Source organism: Palaemon carinicauda, chromosome 1 (assembly GCF_036898095.1).
Source record: "Palaemon carinicauda isolate YSFRI2023 chromosome 1, ASM3689809v2, whole genome shotgun sequence".
Taxonomy (NCBI): Eukaryota; Metazoa; Arthropoda; class Malacostraca; order Decapoda; family Palaemonidae; genus Palaemon; species Palaemon carinicauda.
In genome coordinates, this window is record NC_090725.1 from 274627540 (window position 1) to 274642052 (window position 14513).

The following is a 14513-nucleotide window of genomic DNA, read 5'->3' on the forward strand; positions in this document are numbered from 1 at the left end:
GACTCTGAACAAGTTGAGTATCTGAATTTTTTTTTCTTTCATGTAGAATTAATTATATGCCAGTTGCTGCATTCTAGTACCAGTTTAGTAGCATTTCAATCTTGTGTGGAACCATCAGCAGGTTTGTTTGTAGAGTATAATTCCTTCTACTCAAGTTATTCAGGAACTTTACATGATATCAGCTGTAAAATAAATAAATTTTCAATTATCAGCAAGAGAATTCCTGGTTGTCAAATTAAACCTTGTACTAAATTTAAAGAAAGTTAAGGATACCTTTAGGCGTATTTTTATTGCACTGTACAGACCTGTTTAATAGTTATGGAGAAAAGCAATTATTTAATTTTTATAATGGAAAAAACTAAGCAATTATTTTTTTCAAATCTTAATATTTTAATTTTTTCATAACAAACCATTACTTATAACACAGCCTATTTATATGTGCTTAAATCTATTTCATCTACCTGCAGCTAGTTTTTTACCTCCTACTATATCTCCATTCAGTTTAATTTCTTCCATCTTACATTTACTTTGTAGGGTCATGAAAATGGAGATGAAGGGGAAGATGAGATACAGATGGAAAATAACATCATAAATGACTACAAGACCAAGATACGCAGATTCGAAGAACAAATCTCTCGCATGGTGCACCGTAGGCATTACTTGAGGGTGTTTGCAATGCTCCTTGTCCCCAGCTGCACTAGCGTATTATCTTGTTACCTCGGTTCAGCTCCTTTCTTCCAGTTTTCACTTCATAGAGAGAATTGATTTTGCAATTTGGGCTTGCTGGGTTACAAGTCTAGTATAGCCACAGACCCCAAGCAATTTTGTAGCATTGTTGGGGAAAGATTTACAACCCCTTTTTCATCTTTTTAAGTGACGGCTGCCTCATTTCCTTTATCTTGCAGTCCAACTTTTTTTGTTTTCCAGCTACTGCAAAGCAAAAATGCCAGTTTCTCCCACCCTTGGCGTTGAGTGCCTAAATCCATTCAATCCATGGATTTGCCCATTTTACTTGTTTGGAATTGCTTCACGCTTGGTCGAGTACAAGTAGGAACTGGTACAAGAAGCCATCAACCTTGTGCGTATTTGATGCCGAGGGTTCTTCCAACCTCTTTCTTGAAATTGAGGAAGATTTAGAGAATGAATATCTCTTGACTAATGAGGGTGCTTGTCTTCAGAGTACATTTGCCTCCATATGGCTTACCTTCCATTTGTACGTCTTATAGTCTATTTATTTCAGCGGGGCAGATTTGCACCAATTTGCAGGGATGCCCTCTTAGCTCGAAAAATTTCCTAATAGGTGATTGGTCGGAAATATTTTTGTATGAATACCATCATTGTTTTCAAATAATTACCAAGTAATGTGAATCGAAACTTATTAACTAACCTAAATTTCTCTCGCAGATATAGGTTTTATCAATGAATGTTAACGAAGAAATGTATTATAAAGTATTGTGATGGTAAATCTAAATTTAAAAACAACACCAGCCAAAGTCAATGTCAGGAGCTTGTTTTCAGATGCACGTTGCATAATTTTGCAACTTTTCACATATTTTAACACTAATTGGGATAAATTATACTAAGCATAAGAAAAACATGTTATTGTAAACTTTCTTTGATTACCAGAATCTACTAAAAACGTGGAATTGATAAAACTCGCAGGTGAAAATAGCGGTTAGGTACAAGCAAGACCCACCGAGCATTCTTCTGTTAAGCACCGAAGAGGAAATGTTAGGGAGATTGTAACTCTGCGGTGAAATTATAAATTCGTTTGTGATTTTTAAGCAATTTATGTGTAACACGGCAGAATCCTCAAACCAAAAATATTGCTATTGATAAAATCTAAACCTTTACGAAAAAAAAAAAAAAAAAAAAAAAAAACCCTTCCCTCACGGACTTCCATCACAGGCCTATGGTGCAAGTTGTATAAAAAGGGATAAGAGAGAGACGTCAGCCGAGATGTTGGAACACATATGCGTGCGTGTACATCACTGATTAATTTTACAAGTGTATAAGCTACATATTTTACACAATACACTAGAATTTAAAGCTTTACAAAATGAATTAGCAAACCTTTCTATACGAACTTACTGTACATCATAGACCTATGATGTAAGTCCATATAGAAAGGGGTTGTTATTTTTTTGTAAAGGTTTAAATTTTATTAATAGCAATACTTTCGATTTGAGGATACATAAGTGTTGTATAAATTGCATAAAAATCAATTAAATGAATTCATAATTTCACCGCCGGGTTAAAATCTCCCTAACATTCCCTCTATAGTGTTTGACAGTAGAATGCTCGTTTTATCCAGGACCCACTCTAAGTGGGTCTTCCTTTTACCTTACCAATTCCATGTGTTTAGTAGATTCTGGTATTCAAAGAAAGTTTATAATAACATGTTTTTCTTATGCCTAGTGTAATTTATCCCAATTTGTTAAAATATGTGAAAGGTTACAAAATTATGCAACGTCCATCCGAAAACAAGCTCCTGACGTTGACTTTGGCGGATGTTCGTTTTGAGATTTAGATTTACCATCGTGATACTTTGAAATATATTTATTCGTTAACATTATTTATTGACAAAACCTATATCCGAGGGAGAAATTTAGGTTAGTAAATAAGTTTCAATTCACATTACTTGGTAATTATTTGAAAACAATGATGGTATTCGGACAAAAATACTTCTGACCAATCAGCTATTAGAAAATTTTCCAAGCTAAAGGGCACCCCAGCAAGTCAGAGCAAATCTGCCTCGCAAAAATAAACTGACTATGGTACAATTGTAGGGTTTTCTCCTGGTTGCACAACAGCTGACTGAATTATGTAAAATCTTATGCAACATGCATGAGAAGAACTAACTAAACAACAGATTAATATCCAGAGCAGGAATAACAAATTTATTAGGCCACAAGTTTCTATTCAACAGATAAAGATACAAGTTACCAGCTGAAGACCTGACAGAACAATACATGAAACACGGGAAATTGATGCCTATATACTCACCTGAGGCAACATAGAGTTTTATATCTCTCCTTGTTAAAATCATCACCAAAGGTGGATAGGACCACCACTGTACCTCAATCAGCGCATTGTTAGCATTACTTGAGGCTCCTGCAGTTTTTACACAAGTAGTAACTGGTACAGGAAGCCATCAAGCTTTTGCGTATTTGATACCGAGGGTTTTCCAACTTCTTTCTTGGTATTGAGGAAGATTTAGAGAATGAATATCTCGTGACTAATGAGGGTGCTAGTCTTCAGAGTATAGTACATTTGCCTCCATATAGCTTACCTTCCATTTGTACTTTTTAGTGCAATTATAAGGTTTTCCCCTGGTTGCACAACAATGCTGACTGAATTATGTAAAATCTTATGCAAGATGCATAAAGAACTTCACTAAACAATAGATTAAAATCCAGATCAGGAATAAGGAATTTAATAGACCACAAGTTTCTATTCACCAGAAAAAGATAAGTCTCCAGCTGAAGACCAACCAAAACAATACATGAAACATGGGAGATTGATGCCTGTATGCTCACCTGAGGCAACATAGAGTTCTACATCTCTTGAAATCCTCACCAAAGGTGGATAGGACTACCACTGCACCTCAATCAGTACTTCATTGGCATTACTATAGGCTCGTACAGTGTTCCTTTGTCCCCCAGCGGCACTTCCTTATAGCCTTCTACTTCTGTTCCTACTACCTTTCTTCCATTTTAATATCCAATCTCTTCAACTTTTCAGTAAAATTGCTGGGTTTTCCTACAGTTGCATTCGGGCACTGAATAAATTTCTCAAGCTAGTGCAATTTATATACTGTACCCTATTTTCATATATACAAATAATTAAAGTCATCCTAAACAAGGTTGACTTCTAATACGATCTAGCGATTTCCCAGGTATTTTACATAATTTTAAACATGATTTTTATTTGAAAAGGTCATTTGAAATGTTTGAATTCCTATGCCTCTGGCCCTGTAGTCAAAGTATTTGAATTCCTATGCCCCAGGTTCTGTAGGGTCATAGTATTTGAATTCCTACTCCTCAGGTCCTATAGTCAAAATATTTGAATTCCTACACCTCAGGTTGTGTACAGTCAAAGTATTTTAATTCCTACTCCTGTTTTATTCTCTTCCTTTGAATTAAGCCTTTTAGGTTTCCTGCTTGTTGGCATAGGTTATCAAAGGTCCCTTGCTTCTATTCTAGTCTGGTTCTACAGTTTCAGTAACTCTGCAGGTCATTGCAATACCATATCCTGCACAGTTTCAGTAACTGCTGTCTTCTGCTCAAGTTATCACTTATATCAGTAATGGGTTTGCTATGAATAAAGTAACATCTTCACTTTTACTGGGAATTTGAACATTAGTTTATGTTGAGAATAATAAGTTAGTTTTAGAAATTGTTTCTTCTGCAGTATACAAATAATGAAATGGAATGGAATTGAAATGTATTCGAGATTCAATTGATTTTCTTTAAAAATTGATAAAAAAGAAAAAAAAAAAAAAGAGGCAAGGTAACATTCATTAGGTACAAACTTTTGAGAAGTTTAAAAACTAGGAAATTATTGAAAACAATGATTAAATTGTAACTATTATGAATAAGTGAAGAAAGAAAAATATATTTGCGGTTGACATACTATATATTTAAAAATGTAAAGTTGAAATTTTACGCAATAGAAAAGCTGAAAAATAGGTGAGGCCTTTGGGCCTCTTAAATCTATGAATGACTCATGAGAATACAATTGGTAATACAGTACTGTACTATTACCTGTCATCTAATCTATGGCATAAAAAAAAGAAACTGGGGAAATATTCCTCATGTCAAATGTATACTGAAGAACAATTCCCTCTAGAACACTTAAGATAAACCTGTAAAACAAGTAGAAATAACAAACCATCGAACAGTACGGACAATCTCCAAAAATGAAGTTCATACTCTGTCTGCTATTAGGGAGTCCATGAAGCCACTGGAAAAAAAGAAGAAAAGAAAAGGCTGGTTATAATAATACAATTTTTACATCATTCATAAATGATTGAATCTTGAAAACTGATATTTATTCCATGGATTTCATACAGTACATAACAAACAACATTACGTCGTGTTCCATAGACATTATAGATGAAGTTAAAACCACTGTACATGGTATGGCTCAAGAAGAATTAATGTAAGCTCTAATACGAGAGACAAACATATTCGAGGCAAAGTGAGTTTTGTCATCAGAACACACAAATTAGGTAATGTAATGATGAGTAGAAAAATGGATACAAGGAAAAATACTGAATAGTAAACCACTGGTTCTGTATAGTACAGAATAAAGACATCATAACTTCAAAAGTCACTGATTAGCTGTTTTTATTGTAAGTTAACCATCTTGATTTACCTCATACAAACATTGTAAATGAAATGACTGACTGCAGTGGTCACAAGTGAAATCTGGATGGCAGCCTTCAAGATGCAATGAGTAGCACACGGCACACTCCGTGCCCCATTCCGCATTCCCGTCATCCGGCTCCATTGACCGCTTCACTACTTCTACTTCAAGGACCCTCTCAATATTGCTCACAATACTCTGCTCAGGGTCCCAGTCCTGAAATGTAAAGTGAGCAATCACAGAGCATAATTCATGTTTTTTTTTTCAAGGTCAGTGGTCACAGGGTTTACTTATTGTGTTTTTAAATTGAGTTATCAGATACAGTGTACTTGTGCTTTTAAAGTTAGCTGTCACAGGTTGTACTTTGTTTTTAAAGTGAGATGTCACAGGGTAGTTATGTTATTCTTAAAGAGAGTTGTCACTGGGTGTAGTTGTTATTATTATTATTATTATTATTATTATTATTATTATTATTATTATTATTATTATTATTATTATTATTATTATTATTATTATTACTACTACTAGCCAAGCTACAACACTAGTTGGAAAACCAAGATGCTATACACCCAAGGGCTCCAACAGGGAAAAATAGCCCAGTGGTGAAAGGAAATAAGGAAATAAATAAATAATGAGAAAAAAATTAACAATAAAAACCGTAACAACATAAAAACAGATGTGTCACATATAAACTATAGAGTTTTAAAATGAGTTATAACGGGGTATCCTTGTATTGTTTTTAAAGTGAGTTATCATAGGGTGTCCTTTTATTGTTTTTGAAGTGAGTTGTTACAGGGTTTATTTATTGTTTTTAAAGTAAGTTGTCACGGTATACTTTTCATGCTTTTATACTTTTAACATATTCCCTGATTAATGAGCCAGTAAATAGATTTGCGCTCCTCACATTTAAATATCAAACAAGCATCATGATCACAATAGACCAACCGGACTAATCAGACTACATTACTCCTAAAATTGGCGATAATCAGACTACATTACTGTACTCCCTAAAAGTGGTGATAATCTTTAAGATCACAAATTCTTGTATTTAATTTTTCTTTCTTTATTTTAAACAATGACATGCATAAATATAACAGCAATGCTCATACTGTCTTAGTAAAAAAGAAGATAATGTATTGTATTTGTTTTCTGGTGCAAAAAGTTTTAAAGAATCTTCACCACATTGTTCCAAGTTTTTTAGTTTTGTTGGTTCCTCATTTGCAATATAACAGAAACCAAGTGAGATTACTCCCAGTGAGTTTTAGATCATCAGGAACACTTTACTACACAGTAAAGAATTGTAGCTCAATTTGTTAATTTTTTCAAGGATGAAATCACAGCACGAATAAAATGGAAAAAAAAAATCATGTAACCTTGCTGATGTAACAACAAATAAAATAAATGATTTAACTTTATGTAAACTTTAATATCGACTTTTCAAATCCATTTTTTCTGATGAGTTTACAGTACCTGGAAAGATTGTGCTACTTATAAAGGAGTAACGAAGACACTGTGTGTTTAGAATTTAGAGAAAAGATTGACAAGAAAGGACGAGAAAAAGATGGTAAAAAAAAAAAGGACGGTACATTAGTTGCAAGACAAGGGAGGATCTGCGAGGAGGCCCTGTTGAAATAAGGATAAGTACAGTAAGTCCTTAATATAAGAACAAGATGTATTATTAAGTTGAAGATTTTGCTAGTCCAATTAGGCTAGGTCTCTAGCTCAAAACCACTCACCCTTATCTTTCTAATACAAGTGAGCTAGTCTGAATATGTATTGACAATTCCCACAGTTATTTCAGGAAGATATAGTTGATAAGGTGTGAAATTACTCTTCGTCTGACTTTTTAAAAGGTGGAGCTGACATACAGATGCTTACAGCAATGATGATGATGTATAGTACCTGGTACTTCTCTGTCAAGCGAGCATTAAGAGGAGTTGTCAACGAGGACGGACCAAACAGGTGAAACTGGGGTAAGTTACGTGGGTGGTCCACCGATATCGTCAGCTGTACGCTCACGTGGTTACCTGTTGTAAAGAGGAAGAAAATACTGTACTGGAAAATATTTTGAGAATATATATGCTTTAGTTTACATTTCTGTACCTTCAGTTAGTAAAATATCACAAATTTTTAAGTAATTTGTATTTTTCCTAACAGTACTTACCTCGAACTACTTTCTTAGGAGTATCTGGGATCTCCTCCCAACTGACCAGAGTTTTGTGTAGTCTACCCTATACCCATTTTCTATGAGGGGTAACCTCAGGCGGAGTGATACGCGCCCTGAGGCTAACCCTGGGTCAGAGAGCATGCTTGCTCAGGTCTCGAACTCCAGTAAGTTCTTGGTAGTTTTAGGTCTCTAAGAATTCCATAAGGCACTCTGGGAAGGAAGAGGGGGCCATTACCCGAAAGTAGTTCGAGGTAAGTACTGTTAGGAAAAATACAAATTACTTAAAAATTTGTGATTTGTTCCAACACGGAGTACTTACCTCGAACTACTTTCTTAGGAGACTTATACTTTTAGGAGGTGGGAGTGGCCTTAACACTCTGAGACCATGCTGAGATATATCCAAAGACCTAGATAGAAGGCTAGGTCTTGATGACCCCAAGGAAAAACGAGAATCGGGGAAACTACACAAAAAACCCATCTTAGTGTCTAAGTAACTCACCTCTGCAAGAAATCCTAGGAGCCATGTCCTTCCAAAGTAGGGGTCCTTGTATCCCGGCTCAGAGTCCTATCTGAGACCATTTTAAGCGGAAAAGAGGGGGGGGAAGAACAAGGGGGTTAAGGAACGAACCTGTGTCTCTTGTACTTTCTACCCGTGGTTATCAATGGGGCTAGACCTTTAAACCGTTTGGAGCGCAGAAACGACAGTACCTATCGAGAAACCGTCTAGGGATTTTCTTGAATAGTCCTTCAAGTAATGAGCAGTGAAGGTAGACTGGTTAGTCCAGGTGCCAGCTCTCAGGATTTGGCCCACTGCCATATTCTTCTCGAACGCTAACGTGGTGCTCAGACCCCTAATGTCGTGGGGTCTGGGCTTTCCCGGCGGGGGGGATACCCGCTTTACTGTAGGCCCTGATGATCACCTGCCTCAACCAGAAGGAGATAGTGTTCTTCAAGACTGGCTTCTTCACCAGGCCCGTGGACACAAACAGACTTTTGATCTCGGGCCGAAGTCTGGCTGTCCTCTCTAAGTATTTTCTTACGGCCCTGACAGGGCACAGACGCAAGTCCTTCGAGTTGTCCGAACGAGGAATTGCTGGTACTGAGAACCCCTCATACCTGGGATCCCACACGGCCGGATTCTGGGTCTTCGCAACGAAGGATGGCGAACCTGAAGGTGAGCTCCCGCCAGCACTTCGAGTGAGAGACCTCGTAGGACAGTCCATGTATCTCCCCTACTCGTTTCGCCGAAGCTAATGCCAATAGGAAAACCGTCTTGAGGGTGAGATTATTGTCCACGATGTCCTTTAGAGGTTCGAAGAGAGGCTCTGACAACATCTTCAGGACCCTGCCCACGTCCCACTGTGGCACTCTAACGGCTTGCGGGGGACACGATTGTTCGAAGCTCTTAATGAGCATCGATAGATGTCTGGAGGCTCCTAGGTCGATGCCCTTCAGGAGGAAGACTTGACCCAGAGCAGACCGTACTCCCTTGATGGCCGGGATGGACATGTTGGCCACGTCCCTGAGATAAACCAGGAAGTCCGCTATCTCCAGGATGGAGGCCCTCAGGGGCCTGATGTTCTTAGAGGCGCACCACTTAGTTAAGGTGGCCCACTTTGATTGGTAGACTGCTGCCGATTATCGTCTCAGGTAGCCTGACATCCTCGCTGCCATCCCCGACGAATAGCCTCCTTTCCTCAAGAGACGCTCGATAACCTCCACGCGTGAAGACGGAGGGACCGAGGGTTCTCGTGAAGCCTTTGGAAATGTGGTTGCCGAAGAAGGTCTAACCCGTCTGGAAGGGCAAGGTGGAAGTCGTGCCAGTTCTTTTAGATCCACGAACCATTCTCTCTCCGGCCACCAGGGCGCTACCAAAGTCATCCACAGGTTGTCCACCCTTCTTACTCTGTTGAGGACCTGTCTGAGCATCCCGAAGGGGGGGAAGGCATAAACGTCGAGGTTGTCCCAGGGATGTTGGAAGACGTCCTCGAACGCCGCTCTTGGGTCTGGGACAGGAGAACAAAACACGGGGAGCTGTGCGTTCGACCTCGTTGCGAAGAGATCCATCACCGGCGACCCCCATTTTAGAATGATGGTTTTGGCTACTTCTGGGTGCAGGGACCATTTGGAACCCACTACTTGTCCCATCCTGCTGAGGCCGTCGACCAGGACATTCCTTTTTCCCGGAATGAACCTTGCTGAGATCCTGATCTGTTCTACTTCGGCCCATTCCAGCAGTTCCAACGTGAGGACGTACAACTCCTTCGATCTTGGTCCTCCTTGTTTCTTTATGTAGGCCACTACCGTGGCGTTGTCGCACATCAACGCCACGGTATTCCCCCCGGAGTAGATGAACGAACTCCAGGCACGTCCTTCGTACTGCCCGCATCTCTAACACGTTTATGTGCTGGGCTTTCTCCTCTTTCGTCCAGGTCCCTCTTGCTGACCGTCCGAGCAGATGGGCACCCCACCCCTCCTTTGATGTGTCTGTGAACAGGAGCATCTCCGGAGGGTCGGCTGCGAAGGGCATTCCCTTGAGGGTGTTCGACCTGCCGCACCACCACTCTAGGACCTCCTTCGTCTCCGGGAACATCGGGATCACCTTGTGGGGACCCCTCCTTTGATGTGTCTGTGAACAGGAGCATCTCCGGAGGGTTGGCTGCGAAGGGCACTCCCTTGAGGGTGTTCGACCTGCCGCACCACCACTCTAGGACCTCCTTCGTCTCCGGGAACACCGGGATCACCTTGTGGGGGGAGTCCCTCTGGTTCCAGTTCTCCTTCAGATTCCACTGGACCTCTCTGAGCTTCAGCCTGCCCTGGGGGACCAGTTTCTCTATTGACACAAGGTGTCCTATCAGTCTCTACCAGTCCTTCGCTCTCCTGGGCTGGTCCAACAGGAAGGGGCGGAGGACTCGGTCTAGGTTGTCTAATCTCCGTCCGCGGAGGGGAAGGCTCTCGCCAACCGGGAGTCCAGAACCATTCCGAGGTAGGTCATCCTGTTGGAGGGTATCAACTGGGACTTCTTCAGGTTGATGATGATACCCAGGACGTTGCAGAACCGCAGAAGCTTCGTGCCTTGTTCCCTCAGTACTTCCTCTGAGGCTGAAAGTAACAACCAGTCGTCTAGGTATCGAATCAGGCGAATGCCCTGTTCGTGTGCCTAGGCTGAGACCGTCGTGAAGACCTGAGGGGCTGTGGACAGCCCGAAGCAGAGGGTCTTGAACTGCAACGTCTGGATACCCCATTTCACCCGTAGGTACTTCCTGCTGGATGGATGAATTGGAATTTTGAAGTAGGCGTCCTTGAGGTCTACTGACATCATGAAGTCCCCTTCCCTCAAGGACGCTAAGACCGACTTCGGAGTGTCCATCTTGAAGTCGGTCTTGGACACGAATTTGTTGAGGGCTGAGAGGTCCATGACCGGTCTCCAGCTCCCTGTCACCTTCTCCACCAGGAACAGCCTGCTGTAGAACCCCGGACCAGGGTCCTTGACTGGTTCCATCGCTCCTTTTGCCAACATCGCTGAGACTTCTTCCTGTAGGGCTGTCTTTTTCAAGGGGTCCTTGGGGGTTAGCCACCCTGCCTGCTGATCTGGTATCAGAGGTGGGGGTTCCGCTAGGAAAGGTAACCTGTACCCTTCCTTCAGGACTGCCACGGTCCACAGGTCTGCTCCGTGGTCTTTCCATGCTTGCCAAGAGTGTTTGAGGCATCCCCCCCCACCTGAGGCTTCAGCAGGAGTAGGGGGCCTCCCTCCCTATCTTCTCCTAGAGGCGTGGCCTGAACGCCCTCTTCTGGACGTTGCATACGAAAGCCTATAGGAAGATTGAGCTGAGGCTGCTCCCCTACGGGAGGGCTGATAGGACTGTGACCAGGCCGTAGTAGGGGTGTCTCTCCTGGTCTGGCTAGGAGTAGCCCGAGATGGCGGAGGAACATCGGAGGTCGACCTTCTGTGCGTGGGCCTCCTCACTGGGGGAGGTCTGGGATCGCCCTGGTCCTTGAGTTTTCTGACCCTTTCAATCGACTCCTCAGCTGCCTTCAGGGGGAAAATCGAGTCATCCCACAGGGTTAGGCTTCTCAGGGACCTCGCCTCTCTGTTGGGGAGCCGTCTGGTTATCTTGTTAAGGATCGTGTCCCTCCTCCGTAGGACCCAGTTGGCAGCCTGTGCTAGTGACTGGTATGAGAGAAACTTCAGGGCCTTACCTCCCGAGCTAATCAGCTCCTTGAGTAAGGCCTGATTTTCTAGGATCGTGAGGTCGTACAATGCCTGGATGCCCACCAGGGTAGAAGCCCACAAATCTAGCCAGGAGGAGACGTTCACCAGGTCCTTCGCAATCTCCTCCATCATGGTGGCTTCCGCAGGAGAGAAACGGATTGGTGCTGACGAGGCTCTCTCTTCCGCAGCTCCTTGTCCCAAAACGGCGAGTGCAGGCTCCAGGGTACATGCGCCTTTACGGTGGCCCTCCGGAAGGTAGAACTTGCTCTGGGACTTCAGGCCCTGTAGTAGTTTGGAGGAACTCTGGTTCTTGGGAGCCTCGGCTTGGTTGGCCACAATCTTGTCTACGTGGGCTCTACCTAGCTTCACATCCCTGGCTAGCGGAAGGGCCAGGGAGGGTCTCTGCTGGATGGAGGCACCCACCAGTCTGTTGAGACTGGATCGCCAGAATTCCTCGGAGGAGGGCTTGGGCTCGTCTAGCCTGTGGTGTCTCCGGATGATGCCTATCATTCTGCGATAGGCTGATACTTCCGCTGCAGAGCCCTCCCCCTGATCGTCCAGCCTCTCCGCAGGACGAACTGCTGCATGCGACGGGGCACCTCCGTACGGGGGAAGCCAAGGCCTTGGTCCTCTCCATCTCCTGGGGTTCTGGTTGAAGAACGGGCATAGCCGTCGAGACGGAGGCCTCCGTCCTCGGTCTATCCTTCTTCACGGAGGACCACGTGTCTGCGGGTCTACTCGACGAGGGGAGCCGTCCTTCACGATCCTGACGGCTCAGGGATGTCTTGGAGGTCTGGACGCGGCTGCCAGACCGAAGGGGCGACTCTATCCGCTGGGCGGATGAAGCCGGAACCTTCGCGGACTTATGCCTGTCTGCTGGGACCTGGAACGACGACTCCCTCCGTCGGTCGAATATGCTACTGGAAGAGTACCTCTCCGGAGAACGGGCTCTAGGGCGCCAACCTGAAGAGCCTGGGACCGCTGCTAACTCCAACAGTCTGCTGCGAGGTATAACCACCCACTCCTCGTCTGGGGAGCCACTTCTCCATTTCCTTCTGGGGGATCAGGAACGTCTTCTCCAGTGGCGAGACCTGGAGCGGGAGCGCGAACGGGAGTGCCTCCTGCGGGACTTCTCTCGATGCCTTCTGTGTTTTCTCCGGGCTTCGTCCTCCGAGGAGCAGGAAAAAGCCTAAACTGCCAAACCCGACGACTTGTAGGCCCGTTTAGGCGGGGCCGACTCCCGCGAAGACGTAGGAGGGATCCCTCGACGCTCGACCGGCGGTGGGGCCTGTAGGAAGACGTCCGGAAACGTAGCAGATGGCGCTGGAGGGGAGAGCGGACGCTCTTCAGTGGGGAACCGAAGCCCTCTTTCATTCTCAGCGGGGACCTGAAGGGTGTCTTCGGGGATACCCACGCGAGGGGGTCCGATGTCGGCGAGCGTTCCTTCTCAGCGGTACCTTCGGCTGCAGAAGTTCCTGAAAAACAAGCCCAGGAGGCTGGAGAAGAATTAGGGACATTTTTTCCCCCACATAGGGTCATCAGAGGAGACGTGCCCTGCTTGCACCAGGACTCCGTCCCCCACACACACTCCCAACCCTCCCTCAGGCCCCACACTTGCCTGGAAAGACGCCACAATCCCATTATCTTGCAGCTCAGACTCCTGGGGAAGGGCCACAGGCCTCTTTCCCGCAACGGACTTACCTCGTCCCCTACTCTGGGTAGGGGAGGGTGGCAGGGAAGCTCGGGTAGACGAATGCTGATCCTGTGGGCCCAGGTTGACACTAGGGAGAAAAAGCTTGTGAAAATCTGAGGTGCTTTTGACAGGCTGAAGCACAGTACCTTAAACTGGTATCGTCAGTTGTCGAAGATGATCCTAGGATCTGGAAGTATGTGTCCTTTAGGTCCAACATGCACATGAAGTCCTGTGATCTTTCTACCTGTCTGACCGTGTCCACAGTCCATCCTGCACAAAATTGTTCAGGAAAGAAGATCGATGATGGGTCTCTAGCCTCCAGATGCCGCCTTCACAAGAAAGACTCTACTGTAAAAGCCTGGGTGCTTGTCTAGCACCTCTTAGAGAGTGCCCTTCTCCAACATGGTCTAGACTTTGGCCCTGAGAGCCAGTTTTTTCACAGATCCCTTTGTGTAGGAGTTTGACAGAACTGGATGCAAAATTAATGGAGGGCGAGATTGGGTGAATGCAACCCTAAGTTGACCACTTGGTAAGCAAGGAACTCGGCAGTCCTGGTACTTGATAATAGGAAGGTCGTCATGGACATCCTGGTATGTTCCTGTGACCAGTTCTGTCATGATCAGATAGCCAACTGACCCTAGCAACAGATTAAACCACAAAGTACTGTAGCCTGCATGGCAAACTTTACGACTTTCTCCATATTTAGGGAGTCTATATCTGATGAAGTGATGAAAAGTCCTGCGAGTTTCTTTCTCCATATTCAGGGAGTCGATATCTGATGAAGTGATGAAAAGTCCTGCGAGTTCTGGTACGAGACATCTTTAGTCAGCGATTTTATAGCTGGGTCTAGATGTAAGGCTGAAAATTTCTCTTCCGTTACTTCATAATATCTCCTCTGCTGGATGAAGGGGGTAGGAAGTAAGAGCTTCGACGAGTCGCTGGATTGAAAGGAGTTTGAAGCCCGGCTATGTGGGAGAAGGCCTTCTTTCTGCCACCCTTCAACCTCCTCGACCGGGGCAATGCTGCGCTGGTCATGGAGGGTTTCTAGCGCCATAACGATAACAACACTA

The 14513-nt window shown here is 43.9% G+C and overlaps 1 protein-coding gene across 6 annotated transcripts in view; it reads right to left on the minus strand.

Moving 5' to 3' along the window:
* LOC137656536 (E3 ubiquitin-protein ligase FANCL-like) overlaps nucleotides 1-14513 on the minus strand; it is a 102860-nt gene continuing 88347 nt past the window's right edge. For 5 of the 6 annotated variants that reach the window (XM_068390737.1, XM_068390715.1, XM_068390730.1 and 2 more), the window contains 4 exons: nucleotides 7249-7397; nucleotides 5380-5586; nucleotides 4894-4965; nucleotides 1-182 (listed from right to left, as the gene is read on the minus strand). In XM_068390737.1, the coding sequence (XP_068246838.1) occupies nucleotides 156-182; nucleotides 4894-4965; nucleotides 5380-5586; nucleotides 7249-7397 (455 nt within the window). In that variant the 3' untranslated portion in view covers nucleotides 1-155. The remainder of the gene's footprint in view (nucleotides 183-4893; nucleotides 4966-5379; nucleotides 5587-7248; nucleotides 7398-14513) is intronic. The other variant, XM_068390725.1, reaches the window with a different exon arrangement.